Below are 15,984 nucleotides of genomic sequence, written 5' to 3'. Positions count from 1 at the left end.
GACTCAAAAACTCAGAGTTCATAACTGTCAACAAACTGGTTAAGTTAGGTTTACAGTCGGCTTCCACGATAACTGGCTCTGAGTTATCTTCTTTTAAGAAGGCAAAGACAGGTGAATATTGCTAAGGTTTTAAAAATTCGTCTCTCTTGAACACATCTCTGAAAATGAGTACATTTTGCAATTCTGCAAGATTAACAAAATTTGTTGTAACAATACAGGTTTTTTTTGCCAGTCAGCATTTACTGGCAAAAATTCAGTGGGTGCAGGAAAACTAGTGATAATGAATATTTGACTAAAGCTTATTAACTAGTACAAGTGTGACGCTTCAAGCAAATCTTAGTGTTAATTTTGTTATTTTTGTTCACCTCCGACTACAGGCTGATTTAATCCAGCAGATGTTAATTAATAAATATCTCCTACTGCAGATCATATTATGTCTTAAAACACAATTGTAGAAAAGAATTTAAACAAGTATTTCTTAACAAGTTAACAAATATTTCACTTGAATTTTTGTTTTCCGTTTAATCCCAGCACAAGCAAATGACTCAGAAAAATAATTCAAAGTCTGTTAGCTAAGGTTCACAAAGTTAGCTACAATGGCAACAAAAACTGAATTTATTTTTTTGTTCATTTTGGAGGCTAAAAAGGTGACAAACTCGGAGATTCCACAAATTTTGCTTTTTGTCATAACCATGAAAATCGTTATAGACTATTTGGCAGGTAAACAGCTTGTGATTATGCTTCTGTTATTAATTTTTGTGTTTGCTTTACAGATATACCAACACCAACAACAACAGCTACGTCTACCTCTACTTCTCCACCACCACCTGGTATGATACACTTACTGTCATACAAGGAGTTCTGTGTGGGAATTTATGAAGATTGCCATTTGCATCCTTCACAAACTCCAGATTTTTNGACGAAAAACGCAGATTTAAGATAAATTTGCTGTCCTAATACACCTGTGAACATGTTTAAATCGTTTTAGTAAACAGCCTAAAATGATCCTTTAATATTTCAGATATTTTTCTTTCTTATTCAGTGTCAACAACAACAGCTATGCCAAATACAACAACATCTACTCATTCAACGTCTGGTAAGATTAAATAAATGGTATGGATGAAAGTTTGTTAGGGGTGTAATTGTAAATGTATTCAAATCGTGATGGTTTAGTACAGGTATTTTGGATGAATTTGTCAATCACAGGTGATCGCCGCTCCCACAGTGGACGCACGTTGTCATTAACTGCATCTTGTTACCAGCCCTGACAGAAATGAAGCAGACAAAGATAATTAAACACTCTATACCAAACAGGCATAGATGGTTCAGAATAACATGGAGAAGCAAACAACTTGCCCAATTCAAATAATCTGTGTAGAGAAAATAAAACTCTGCGGTGCCAGTGGGTATGATCATTTGAAAAATCTGAAATGACAAACAATTCCATCAGAGAGGTGATCCTGTTTTATATGGATTACCTATGATCATGTGATATCAGTTGCAGCAGTGGCTTATCATCATTTAGTACTGCTGATGACAAAAGGCCCATCTGGGCTGTACTGTATTTGGAAAGCACTGACATGCTTATAATCAGAGGTGTTCCAACAATGGCTTAAACGGGCTGTCTGCACGGCTGTCAGTTATAGCACCGCAGATGCCACTGTTTCATCCACCAGAGTACTCACTGCACTTGACTGAAGAACACTATGGACACGCTTATGTTGATTATTAACTTTATCCGATCAGCATCTAGCCTCCAGCACAGGAGGCTGGATGCAAAACAGGCCTTCTCTCACGGCCTTCTGCGAAAAAGGCCAAGCTCTCTAACACATCCACTGAGCATCAGGCCTTGCTTTTACATAATAATGTCCGCTGGCTAGGCAAGGGAAATAGTCAGAATAGTTTACAAGCTTTGGGAGGCAACACAATTCTGTCTCAAATGCTGGATGATGGGTTTGTTTCAGAGATGTGTTTTTTAAGTGACATCTTTCATCATTGAATAAACCTAATCTGGGATTTCAAGAGTGAAATAAAACACTTGTCAATCTTGCAGAAAAATTAACAGTTTGAAAAGAAACTAGAGATCTCTCAATGTCAAACTGCTCCACTTTCAAATCATCCACACATGCCTCAGTCACACAAGTGATGGCAGAAATTTTAAATAAGTTAAGGGACAACTTTGCAGCAAGATTTAGAGACTTTGACATGCCCTGGAGTTGCTGCAGTTTGTTACGAGCCATTTGCCTACTCAGAGATTTCCTCAGAAGTGCAGGAGTTCCTTGCGTCACGTAAATCGATCAAGGTGCTCTGCAGCTGGAGATCATTGACATGCAGGCATCATCTGTTCTAAAGCATACTCATGAAAAAGATTTTATGAAGTTTAGGGTAAAGTGGACTGATGCTAGGAAATTCTCAAACATGAAAGAACTGGCTATTAATATGTTAACAATGTTTGGGTCAAAAGGCACAGGCAAATTCAGCTTCTCTTAAGTAAATGCCATAAAAGCAAGCACTTGTTCCTCCTCAACAAATGAGTGCCTGCATCACAGTTTGCACATTGCCCAGAGCAATGCAAAGCAGAAAATTGTCATATAAACATACACATATATTGTGTTTTCTTAAAAACACCTTTGAACGTGTTTAAATAGTTTTGATAAACAGCCCAAAATGATATAATATATATCCTTTAATATTTCTGGGTTTTTTTTCTTATTCACAGTGTCAACAACAACAGCTATGCCAAATACAACATCTACTCATTCGACGTCTGGTGAGTTTAAATAAATGTTATGGATGAAAGTTAGGGGTATAATGGTACATGTATGTATTTAATGTTGTTTCATATTGGAATATATCTACTTTTAGTGCAAGGGGGGAAACTGTAAATGTATTTTATTTGAATTACACATTTATGCTTTTTTATTGCATTTATGATTCAATGCATTAAATGAATTTTAAATGTGACAGATCAATGTAGTCCTGGGTTTATATGTGTAATTACAATATTTGCCACATGTCCCTGATCTGTTAGCTTTCAGTACCTGGGGCCCTCTGAGCAATTTAGTTGAATAGCCCCGTTAAAATAAAGAACTTAAAAACTTAAAAAGCTTAAAAACTGCATATTCAGAATGAAATGGGTGTATATGTTCAATATCTGACCAGGATCTCAACTTTTCTCAACATGACTAAACGCCTCAAAAACTCAGAGTTCATTACTGTCAACAAACTGGTTAAGTTAGGTTTACAGTCGGCTTCCACAATAACTGGCTCTGAGTTATCTTCTTTTTAGAAGGCAAAGACAGGTGAATAATGCTAAGGTTTTAAAAATTCATCTCTCTTGAACACATCTCTGAAAAATGAGTACATTTTGCAATAAAACAGTTTAAAGTTAGCCTAACATTTCTGCTAATAATTTATTCATTTAAGTATTTTTTTATTCTTAGTGTCAACACCTGTCAGTAGATGTAGGAAAAATAGTGATAATGAATATTTGTCTTGTCATGTGCTACATTAGTAACTAGTGCAAGTGTGACGCTTCAAGCAACTCTTAGTCTCAGTTTTGTTCTTTTTTGTTCAGCTCAGACTACAGGCATATCGAGCATACTGGCATGGATGAATACTGACTGTAAATACAGTTGATATTAATATTTTTGTTTAGTTTTGTTTTAGGTTTTGAAATAATTCAATAAGATGGGGCTGGTTATGTTCTGCTAGTGGAATGTACAGCCATACATTGATCTTAGCAGCCAGTTCTGTACTTTATTAAAATCATTTTTGATAATATTGTGCTTTTGTTTATTAATTTCTTTTTATACAGCAACAACACCATCCTCAACAACAATAACAAAACCTCCAACAACGACAACAAATCTCACAACAACAACAAAAACCACAACAACAACAACAACAACAAACCCCCCTGCATCCTTGCAGAGTAAAGATGAGACTTTTAGAATGAACCTGGTATTCAATAACTCATATAATGAGAAAAACAACAGAGTGTACAAAGATGTTGAAAGTGCTGTAAGTACTAATATAGCTCTTGTCTCAGTATTTCAATTTTATCTTGATGTTGATCCTCCTCATGCACAGAATGTAACGTTTATTCCTGGTTTGACTTTACCATTGTCTTTAACAGATTGAAGAAAATTGTAAGAGAAACTTATCAGAAAACTGTGTTATGAGCAATCTAAGATTTAGGTGAGTCAAAGCTAATGCTTTTTATTATATGCTTCTTAGGCATCAAATATTGAAATTGTTGAATTATTGAAATCAAAATACATTAAAATTAATTAGAATTGTTTTTCTTTCGTTTTTTGTGTGTGGGGGGTTAAACTAGTATTATTGTATTTTTCAATGTGTGTGTGTGTATATATAAATATATATATATATATAGACCCTTTCCAAAAAATTAGAATATCATGGAAAAGTTGTTTAATTTCCATAATTCCATTCAAAAAGTTAAACTTTCATAGGTTATAGATTCAGGGCCCACAGTTTAAACAATTTCAAGTATTTCTTTGTTTATTTTTACATAATTTGGGCTTCCAGCTCATGAAACCCACAAAAACAGGATTTCAAAAAGTTTGAATACTGTGAAGAAATCAGCCCAAACTACTTGTCAGTTTTTGCAGAAAAAAAGAAAGAAATTAGAATCAAAATATGGTACTTTATATGGTAAAAAAAAAAAAATATATATATATATATATATATATATATATATATATATATATATATATATATATATATATATATATATATATATATATATATATATTTTTTTTTCATTTGTGCAACATGATACATTAGATCCATACCTACATTTTTCATATTTGGTCCACATTTCCTGAGTTTATTGAATAGTTAATAGATGTAATTCGTTATTAATGTACCTCTGTTCTTCAGGGAATATTTCTTTAATATTGTATTAATCTGATTTGCTCAAGGAAGTGATGGCACATTATGAGACATTGTCAGAGTTTAATACTGTAAATAAATGTTTAAGATCTTTTTTGTCCCGACATAAATGGCTGCATACTTGCTTATTGACTTACACAACTAACAGGTTTCTGCAACATTTATATAAATTTTTATATATGCTTCACTTCCCATTAAAACAATCTGCTACTTTTGTCAGTCAGACTGCAATCAGAGATTTTTTTTTGTTGTTTTCTTGTAAGTTTATTTCTTCAATCAGTGTATTCAGGGCAGAAAAGGTGTGAAATGGCATAGGAAATGCTTCTTTTATACAGCTAGCTTGACTGCCCATTAAAAGCCACAATATTTTATAACCCTAATGATAACACAGCTTCAATCAGACTTGTAGTTCAAACCTAAGCATAGTAGTAAACATTAAGCAGATTTACTTTGAAATCCTTTTGTCTCAGGGGCTCTGAAAAACTGTTTGTGCTTCAACTTATGATAGAAAATCCCATGTAGGAGTCATGGAGTCATGTTCCAGAAAAACTGGTGATTATTTACCAAATGACGAAATCTTTGCAACAAACTTGGCCCTTCCCCCAACTGCTGTCGATATGTATTGTTAATGTGACAGCATGTGACTGAAAGCCTTTGTCTTATATTTGTTTGTTATTCATCAGAGTTTCAGTGTTACTGGTAATACTGACATTTTCAATCTTAATGCAAATAAACATGAGCGCTTATTTGGATACAACACAAATTGTCATCTGGTTACAGACTAATTTGCACCATATACTCTACAAATGTGGACATTTTTTATTTAACCTAACCTGCTTATTTATGCTTGTTTAAAATGCTTGTGTAAATACATAGTTTATTAACAATATTATGAATATATTATGTTTTATGGTCCTGAGGAAAAAGCACAATCCCTTTTTGTGGCTGATTTTTAACTGAGATTTTGTTCTGTATTGCAGCGAGGGAAGTACCATCGCTGACTATACCATCAGTGCTCCTAATATTACTGATGAAAAGCTTCAACAAGTAAGAGTGGAGATTTTTAGTACACTGGTGGCAAAAAATTACCCCATGGAGTTTGTGGGTAAGAAATTATGGAAAGAATTTAGGGGAAATTTGTTGAATTTATGTTGTCATACAATATGTAATTTGTGTAAAGACAAATGCATAATTAATCTTTGTGAGGTCTTTTTGTTTGTTTTGTTTTTGTTTTTTTAGATACAACCAAGTTGGAGGTTAATTCATCCGAAATATTTTTTGATCAACACATATTGTTTACATGCACCCCAAAACCTGAACTCAACTTTGGAAACATTAGTGAAGCAGTTTGGATCTATGATGGCACAGTGATTACAGATGACACCGAAGCCAAATACACGATTGACAATAACAATACATCAGCAAACTTAACCGTTAAAGGATTTTATCGAACTGATGATGGTAAGAATTTCATCCAATTTTGTAGTCAGAAGGGATTTTCTTATACTGTATATTATGCCATAATAAAAAAAATACATGCAGAAACAAATGGCTAAAAAAATCTAAAATGTACCAACAAAAAGAAAGACAATTAATGCCTATTTAATGCAGCTTAAATTAATAATTTTGTTTACTTTTTCAGTTAGAATGGTTTACTTATGGATCATTATCCCCATTTCTTTATTTTGTCCTTTAGTTTTAATTAATATTTTTTATTATTTTGTTTGTTCTATTTTTAGTGACATATTTATATATTTATAAATCCTTTTTCCTTTTAAAATTTTATTCTTTATTTATTGAAAAAAAGTTTTTTTCTTTTCTGTTATTCATCTGTATACATTTGTAGATGAAGAAGTAAAAATGGAGCGTGTGTGCGTGGGTCTGTGTGTTTGTGCAGATTAGCTCTCCCATCATAGCAAGCAGGACAGCAAGGCATGCACAGTTGATCCCAGCAATCAGAGCCAACTTCATGTTGAACAATGACAAAGCTGAGCAGATGGCAGTTTGAATGGCTGTACCATCTCCCAAAAACACACAAAACACCTCTTTTCCATCTGAAAATGTAGTCAGAGGAATGCTTTAAAAAAACATAGAAATACTTGTGAGACAGAATGCAAAAAGGTAATATTGGAAAAGGACATCTGGGAATTTTAAAAAGGAACATAAATGATTTATTACTGCTTTATAAATGTGTTATTTATGAGTTTAGAAACACTGTAAAACGTAACAAATAATTTTAAAAACAGATATAAAGCACTGTACATACATAAAATAACAAAACTCCTCCAAATAGTGAGCCAGCTTCAATGTAAGTGACATTTATTGCTAGTCAGGGGTGGAAATTAGCACCCGCCACCGGCCAAATGCGGGTAAATATTTGAAGTGGCGGGTGAATTTGATCCACACAACCGCCACTGTGGCGGGTTGGCAATTTGAACAGAAAAGGTGTTATTTGTCCTCTTGACATATAGAGGGCAGCAATGTGCTCGAGTTGCTGCTGTTACGTCGAGCCGCGTTCCCCCATCAGATACGGTTCCCCCTGCGTCTCCGTGCCACGTACACGGCAAAAAGCACGTGTTCATGTTCAACGCTCGTAACCGCTGCGCTGTGCTCGCACTGCAAGTGAACTACGGAGACCGTGAAAGGTCAAACAACTTGTTTTGGCGAAGTTAACCCACTGTTTTGCTAGCGTGATAGACAGACTCTGTTATGGACAATATAGACAATGTGTGGACAAAAACAATTAATAATTAAAATAAATAATGACTTGTCTATTAACAGAATTGTTGGGGCAAATATTTCTCATAAAAAAACAACTTTCTTTTAGGAATTAAATGTGCTAATAATATCATAATACAGAGGAATAAACACAGTTAAGGACTTGTTGGTAAATTATTTTTGTCCTATGTTTTAGAGGGGGAACCGATTATTTCAATTTGCTGAAATACTTGGTTCCCCCCTGGTAACTTTTGCAAAAAAAAAGAACAAATGTCTCCAAATTTACAGGACTTGTTGTCCATGATAAGAGGAATAAACACAGTTAAGGACTTGTTGGTAAATTATTTTTGTCCCATGTTTTAGAGGGGGAACTGATTATTTCGGGCGGTTGAAATATTTGGTTCCCCCCTGGTAACTTTTGCAATTTGCAGTTGCACCACAACTGCTTCCACCCACCTCGATCATCATCATCATATGACATAACTTTTTGTCACAACATAAAATAGTGGCTGGTAAAATATTTCCACCCCTGTTGCTAGTTGATCAAGTTACTTTTTTAACTAAATAACTTTATATACCAAAACAAACCTTACAAACAGGTATTTTACATATGATTAATATTTAGAATCAAATCATGAAGAAATTAATAAAAGTAGAGCATTTGATCTTGCCAAAAAGTGAATCAAGTATTTTGTTATACTTTAATGTTTGTTTGGCAACATTGGGTGTTTAACATTTTTGTTTTGATAATGATGATGATTATCTTACATTTCAGGAACCTATGAATGCAGGCTAACAGGGAACAACGGTTCAGTTTATGTTCAGAGAGGAACCTTCAGTGCTTTGTCAGTCCCCCTGATCAAAGTGAACCCACGCTCCAGAAAAGTGGGATGTTCTACTACCGGTACTCTTTCACTGGTGTGCTCTGTCAATGATCCCTATAAGGTGGAATTTGTGGGCAATCAGCAATCAGGTAAACTTGGAGGGGCTAATGGATGAATGAATGGCTGCTTTGTCTACTCACAGAAACTTAGGAAATTTGTTTGTTTTTTAGTTTTTTATAGTCTTAGTCTTAAGTACATTATTATTTTTTTAATTTGGGAATTTTTATACTGCACGATCTTTATAAACTAAGTCTTGTGATTTTATGGTTTAGTTTCAGGTCAGGAAGTCACCTTAAACATTGGCGTCCCTGACCAATGCCGAAATGGGGTTGTCAGAGATTTCACCTGCAGAACCATTGACACATCACCAGAATATACACAAACAATTAGACTGGAATACAGCACAGAAAGTGAGTACTGAATCAGAGAACAGAACAATTAGGTGCAGTCGAGGTCATTAAGTTTTCTTCTAATTATACAGTAACCTAAAATTAACCAAAAACATTTTTTGTTCTCTCTAGATTTTATATGTAGTAATGATACATTTGGTAATGGGCCTAATGGCTCTGTGAGCGAGGTGCCTTGTGTTGGGGACTATGTTGGGGGAATAACAGCAACGTGTTTTGCAAATGGAACTTATGGAAATATACAAAACAATTGCATCTTTTCTCCTGTTAACGAGCTGCTTATTCAGTCTAAGGTGAGACAATTTTCTTTACATCTATGCCTTTTTTAAGAGCTTGTTTGATTAAATATTGTTCTATTTTTAGTATTCCATGGGAGTGAGCGGTTTGTGTACCATAAATGAATAATGCATAAGCTGGCCCAGCACAGGTTTTAGGTTTAAATAGGCCAGAATTTATTAATATATGTAACTTTTGCCTGTAAATAGTTTCCCTTCAAAGAACAGTAAAGTATCTACTGTGTCCATTTATTTATTGCTTGTTGGCCTTTTAGGAACAAGATGATATAACTGCTATAATTGAAGCACTCTAAATTGTTGCAGCTTTACATATATAATAATACAGCTTCTATAGTGTCTATACTGTAAATGTGGAATGAGTCCTAACAAAATATTAAAATACGCTTTAAAATAACTATATAAAACAATCACAAACTATCTCATGGGCCAATAACAAAGTTGTGTAACAACCACCACAGTCATGTTCACTTTTGCAATTGTGTGATTGGAGTTCCTAAATATGCACCATCTGCATCATAAAATGCAGCATTTCAGCTAATAAAACATATACAGTATGATGCTAAAAAACAGTGTAAAAAATAGAATAAGCTATTTATATAAAACAGCTCCTTGCCTTGAATTTAAACTTTGAGATTAAATGTAATACTAAACTTTTCTCTTTTTTATTGTAACAGAACTTGAATAATATCTCACTGCCAGGATTCTTGGAGGAACTGAGCAATGTGACTGTCAACTATACAAATCAAATAACAGAATCTCCAGCCACTATAGTTGCCATTGTTGAGATCCTCAGCAATGTAGCCAATACAGTTTTATCATCATCTATTACAATAAGTGAAATCTCCACACAGGTAGGTGACTTTGTGTTTTAAGATTTACATTTTATTTTTTTAATATTTGTTTTTGATTTAATTTTATGATTTTTCTTTCAATGTAGCACATCCTGGAAACTGCAGGCATTCTCACTATTAACAGAGCAAGAAAATCATGGGAATTCATCAACCAAAATGATACTAAAAATAGCTTAGAAAGCGATGCTGTCATAAAAAGTTTCAGCTCTTCATTGTTGAATTCATTTGAGATCATTTCAACCCGTATTCAAAATGACTCTTTGAACATTCCCACAGCTTATATTCTCTTCGAAAAAAACACACTGAATAACAGTTTCACTGGTAACTTTAATTCCTCAGTAGAAGTAAACATACCAGAGGTTGATGGAACAGAAAAGTTCATCACTGTAATATTATTTGCTTCTATGGATAATGTACTCCCGACAAGAGAAGAAGACAATTCATCATCTAAAATCATTAATGGAAGGGTTGCACTTATTCAGCCACAGGCCACCATCAATAATATCACATTAACTTTTGAAATAATCAATGACACACTTGGAAACCCTAAATGTGTTTTCTGGGACTTCACCCTTTCTGATGGTCTTGGAGGATGGAGCAGTGAGGGCTGTTCATTGGTATTCCATGAAAATGAAACTGTCAGCTGCAACTGCAACCACACTACCTCATTCTCAATACTTATGTCACCATACACTTTTAGAGACCCTATACTGGACTTTATAACCTACATCGGAGTTGGCATATCCATGGGTTCCTTGGTCATATGTCTCATCATTGAAGCTATAATATGGAGAAAAATAAGAAACAACTCCACATCTTACTTGCGTCATGTTTCCATAGTTAACATTGCTCTGTCTCTACTGATTGCAGACATTTGGTTTATTATTGGGGCTGCAATTTCAGATGCAGACAAGAAAAACCCGCCAGCCTGTACAGCAGCCACATTTTTTATTCATTTTTTCTACCTGGCCTTGTTTTTCTGGATGTTAGCTTCAGCCCTGCTGTTGCTCTACCGCACAGTCAGTGTCTTTGATGGAGGATTGTCTAAAATATCTATGTTGATTATTGGATTCTGTTTGGGATATGGTGCACCACTTATCATTGCAACAATAACCATAGCTGTAACCGCACCCTCGAATCAATACATCCGAGAAAATACTGTCTGTTGGCTCAACTGGAATGAGTCCAAAGCTCTACTGGCATTTGTGATCCCTGCACTTATGATTGTGGTGATAAACCTCATAGTTTTGGTTGTAGTGTTATACAAAATGTTGAGAAGAAGGGTTGGAGCAAGTGCTGCACAAGCAGGTGAGAAGCATGTTCTGGTGGTTATTGCCAGGAGTTTGGCTGTGCTCACCCCATTTTTTGGAATAACTTGGGGTTTGGGAATTGGAACCTTGACGGACCCCAAAAACAGAGGAATCCATATTGCATTTGCATTCTTCAACTCACTGCAGGTAATAATTTTTTCTTAGTAATAATTGATCTTATTATATTCTCATATATAGTACTGGTAATGTATTATGCAGTAAAATATTTTGTTGTCCCTGTGTTTGTTTGTTTTTTCTTTTTTGAAGGGTTTCTTTATTTTGGTGTTTGGAACGCTGTTAGACAGCAAGGTATGTATGTCCCAGCTGTCAAACTTTTGATCATCTTAAAAACATGATACATGCATGAGAATGATTATATTTAGAATGTCTAGCTGCTGTTTTAATAAATAAATCAATGTAAGTTTTAGAAATCACAAAATATAATAGATAAACTTTTTTTTCTTTAAATAATTGTGTGATTTTATGAAGCATTGCACTAATGTTAAAGAAATGACTTTTAAGGTGCGATCAGGATTGGCAATAAAATCACTGACATCCCAGGGTAGGACAAGGGTAAGAACATTTTTGTTTTTCTTTTTGATTTTAATTATTTACTTTTTGCTTGTTTGTGTTTTTGGTTGCTTTGGTTCTGATGACATTTTTTGTGTGTTTGTTTTTGTTTTTGCTTTTGCTTTAGAGCACCAGTGGTGGGACTTCATCCAGTGGTCTGGAAAATTTGCTCAGGAAATTCAAACGAAAAAGAGGTATATACAAGAGAACCAAACAAAAAATATCATTGCCTAAATTAAATATCCTGTTTCATATTTGGACTTTTTATTACAATTCAAAACTTCAATTTCTGTATTTAAAAAATAAACTCCTGTATTTATAGAAATTATTATTCTTGAAGAATAAGTCCTTATTTGTAATCTCCTAGTGTAAAACTTAAGAAGTGTCTCTTCAATACATATTGTTATTAGATGCCAAGCTATTAACACTCCTTCAAGAACCATTCAAGCATAAAAAGGACCTACACTCAGTGAATTAATCTGTGATGTCTACAAATAAAAAAAGATATAACAAAGAACCAGTTTTGAGTAGTAGTTTTAGGCATTTTCCTTCTTCACAGCCTCCCACAACTCAACATAGTTATGGTACCTGTAGTTTCCTTTCCTTAGTGCAGTCTAATTTTCAGAGACATAAAATGGTATTTTGATACCAACAAGTTGATTCATGAAAAGATATTATCCACAAGGGTTATTTACAGCAGATGTTCAATTGAATGACACATCCTTCAGATTTTTTGTCTTCTCTGATTTTCTTCTTTACTTCTTGATTGCACTTTTATTTTTACTTTTCTTCTACTCCTTCTCATGTCCTTCACTTTTTCAATTTCCTTTGATAGTTTAGGTTTACACTGTCATCATGTTGAACTATGCCACGTTTCAGCTTATACCTCTTTAAAAATTCCATGACAGTAACAATTTAGTACTTCTCAATCACTGTTATCTTTGGCATTTTCTGTAGTAGCAACTAAACAAATAGGAACAACTCAAGTTTTTTTCAACAGGTTACTCATAAAAAAGTGCCTTCATACATATATAGCTTTAAATTAGTTTTTGCTAAGCTGTCTGTTATGTGTAAACCCAACACAGTCTCATATATTGAGCATGTATTCTTTATTCCTTATACTTGAATGACTCATAGGTCAGTGTTAAGTGACTTAGCAAAAAAAAAAACCTGTATAGGTGCAGGTACAAGTACTAGGCTGAAAAGGCAGTCAATGCTGAAAGAAAAACTTTGCAAGATCTTTAAAAAACCTTGAATAGCTATATTTTTCAAGAACATTAAAAAAAATATATGATTGGCTTCTTGAAAACAAAGTGTAAAAAGTTTTTATCTGTTGATGTCTGAAGGTGGCAGATCTCATGTGCAGAACAGAGTAGCAGATAGAGTGAACAAACTGAAGAATTTTAATAATCAAGAAAACAAACAGTCCAACAGAAGCCACATTGCCAAACAAGCAAAATAATCCAACACTGGAAATGTGAGGGTATGACAAACAAAAACATGAGTTCAGTAACATGAGTAATCAACAGAATTAAACTTGTTCAAACAATTACACAAGTGAAAAACTAAAAGAAGAACCAATAGAAATGTAGAAACGAACCATCCATACAAAACAAAACAGGGACTAAAGTTTATCAGGAAAGTAAACATGAAAGCCAGACAAAAACTAAACACTATAAACAACAGATGCTCAGTTTTCAAGAAGAGACCCAAAAAGATATACAAACTCAACAAAACAAAACTCAGAAACCTTACTCTTTTACACTCAAAAGCTTTGCACTGCAGTAAATAAAATCTTGTTTTAATAATGAATTTCCTGCTATATTGTGTATCCATCAACTAAATAATGTTTGACATGCCTTTGTTTTAATGCAGGTTCTTCGGGTGGCTACAATACATCTTCTGGTGGACCAAGTGCATCTAATGACTCATACTCCAACACTTGATAGTCTGTGTTATCAACTCTAGCCAACCTAGAAAGACAACCAACCAAGCAAACCAGCCTTTTAACTTTTGAATAAGTTGGAACATTATTTGACATATGCTATGTCCAAGATGAATCAAGTTTGATTTGTCTTTTCTAGATTTTCAACAAATGAAGGAAAGCTGTATTCTTTGAAAGATGCTAAACAAACAAAAAACATGGACACAAAAAAAAATTTCCATGATACATCTTTTTAAAATGTATAACATTGCAGTAGTAGCTGTTTTAAACACTTTTATTGGATCATCTTAAATGAGAAGGTTGTATTTATTATTAATAACAATAATGTATGTTTTCTAAATATGAGGATTTTTACATTCTTTTTTAGGTATTTTATTATATTAAGAACAAAAAGGTCACTGAAATACTATTATTTAGTATTTTGTGTCAAGATGCATTCTGACTACTTACCACCCAACTTAAACACACTCTTGAACAATTTATTTGACCTGATATTCATTATGCACTTTGTGCAAATGCTTTGTGTTGCACAAAACTAAACAGTAGACAAGTTATGACTGTAGTGTATAATTCTTTTTTATTATTATTCAAATAATATATATTTTTTATTTTGAAAGTGAGACCAGTGGTTAATTTATGTGTTGTAGTTGGTTTCGCCTTATGTTAGGAGAAAAGGTGACATTATATGCACTTTTTTAAGCTACTCCTGTATATGCGGAATGTTTATTTAGTGTGCATGACCAGGAAATCTTAAAATGGATTAATTCTGTTTTCTGAAAAATTCCTACTTATGCAATAAGTGATGTAAACAAGCTACATACTGCCAATGCCACTGGAAAATCAGCCAAAACTTTGTTTTATCTGACACAGTAGTCTAAAAATTTTTGCTCATTTTTATGCCTTTATTTTTATTAGAAAACCACTGATCTCTAGTTATAACAGTCCTGTGTTACTGATAATTGTAAACACAAATTGTGTATCTTTTTTACTTGGATTTTGGGTCATCACTTTCCAGATTATTTCTTGCTATCATGCTGGTCTTTGTGTTCTCTACAGAATATGAATCTGTTTCAGCATTTTAGCTCTGCCATTTTTCAGATGTTTTCTAATATCTTTACTGCAGCATTATCATGGTACATTCAACAGCAATTAAGTTGTAATATTTTTGCTTGTAAGAAATCTCATTCTAAAGTTACAAAAACTCAAACAGGATACCTACAGAATATTCACCCATTCCTAATTATTAAAATTCTATTCTATTTAATTTTTATTTGTAAAAATCTCTGTAAATCCAATACAATGAGTCTTTTATGTGTATGGCACATTAATATATCCTTACCATATTTACATTGCTAATCTGTTCATATTTAATGATTTGTCTTGCCTAAATAAGCTTAAGGTAAAACTGAATGTTCCAAATTTTAACAATATTTTGTAATTATTGCAAAATACAATAAAATCTTTGAAATTCCATGGTGTTTTGTAAAACAGCTTCATGAAAGTTTTTTGTTGTTGTTGACAAGAGACTCGTCTAGCTATTAATTTATCTTTCCAGATTTCTGACCATGCTTCCTTTAAGTGTTGTGGTCAGTTGACTGACTCTCCGAATCTTCTACAACAAATTAGTAACACTATTAATAACAGATCTCCTCTTTGAACTCAACTCTTTGATGTGAAAGGTCCCATCTTCAGCTGAACACCTTAAAGCCAAAAAAATTGTTAATTGATTTTCAAAAAAATCGGAGTAACTTAGCAAACAAGAAGTGATTGTTCTTCACCAGTCTGCTCTTTGTGGGAGAGTGGTAAAGAGAAAGACTCTGGTAAAGAAAATTCACATTAAATTTTAACTAAAGTCTTTAAAATTATCTAGACAAACTCTAGCTGAGGTTTGATCAAAGTTTTCTTCAACAGTCTTTCTATTTGGCAGTCTCCCATGAAGCTCAGACTGGTGAAGAACCCAGACAGCAGTTGTTGTGGTATAGTCTGTCACATCTCACCTGTAGAGCTTGGAACTCATGAAAAGGAGACCTATTATTCAAAATTTACTTTTTGCATGTTTTTGTACTTGGGTACAAAATGAAAGCCA

The 15,984-nt window shown here is 33.6% G+C and overlaps 1 protein-coding gene across 2 annotated transcripts in view; it reads left to right on the top strand.

The window, feature by feature from the left end:
- LOC108245455 (adhesion G protein-coupled receptor F5-like) overlaps nt 1-15,369 on the top strand; it is a 33,143-nt gene extending 17,774 nt beyond the window's left edge. The window contains exons 14-28 of one of the 2 annotated variants that reach the window (XM_037981621.1): nt 1,022-1,096; nt 2,720-2,770; nt 3,818-4,023; nt 4,139-4,200; nt 5,898-6,022; nt 6,157-6,378; nt 8,411-8,608; nt 8,792-8,929; nt 9,041-9,219; nt 9,897-10,073; nt 10,160-11,530; nt 11,651-11,692; nt 11,906-11,956; nt 12,081-12,147; nt 13,829-15,369. In XM_037981621.1, the coding sequence (XP_037837549.1) occupies nt 1,022-1,096; nt 2,720-2,770; nt 3,818-4,023; nt 4,139-4,200; nt 5,898-6,022; nt 6,157-6,378; nt 8,411-8,608; nt 8,792-8,929; nt 9,041-9,219; nt 9,897-10,073; nt 10,160-11,530; nt 11,651-11,692; nt 11,906-11,956; nt 12,081-12,147; nt 13,829-13,899 (3,035 nt within the window). In that variant the 3' untranslated portion in view covers nt 13,900-15,369. The remainder of the gene's footprint in view (nt 1-1,021; nt 1,097-2,719; nt 2,771-3,817; nt 4,024-4,138; nt 4,201-5,897; nt 6,023-6,156; nt 6,379-8,410; nt 8,609-8,791; nt 8,930-9,040; nt 9,220-9,896; nt 10,074-10,159; nt 11,531-11,650; nt 11,693-11,905; nt 11,957-12,080; nt 12,148-13,828) is intronic. The other variant, XM_037981622.1, reaches the window with a different exon arrangement.
- The last annotated feature ends 615 nt before the right edge of the window (nt 15,370-15,984 follow it).

Source organism: Kryptolebias marmoratus, linkage group LG19 (genome assembly GCF_001649575.2).
Source record: "Kryptolebias marmoratus isolate JLee-2015 linkage group LG19, ASM164957v2, whole genome shotgun sequence".
In the NCBI taxonomy this organism is placed as follows: domain Eukaryota; kingdom Metazoa; phylum Chordata; class Actinopteri; order Cyprinodontiformes; family Rivulidae; genus Kryptolebias; species Kryptolebias marmoratus.
Note: the sequence above shows the minus strand (reverse complement) of the source record. Positions and strands in the feature narration are given on the sequence as shown.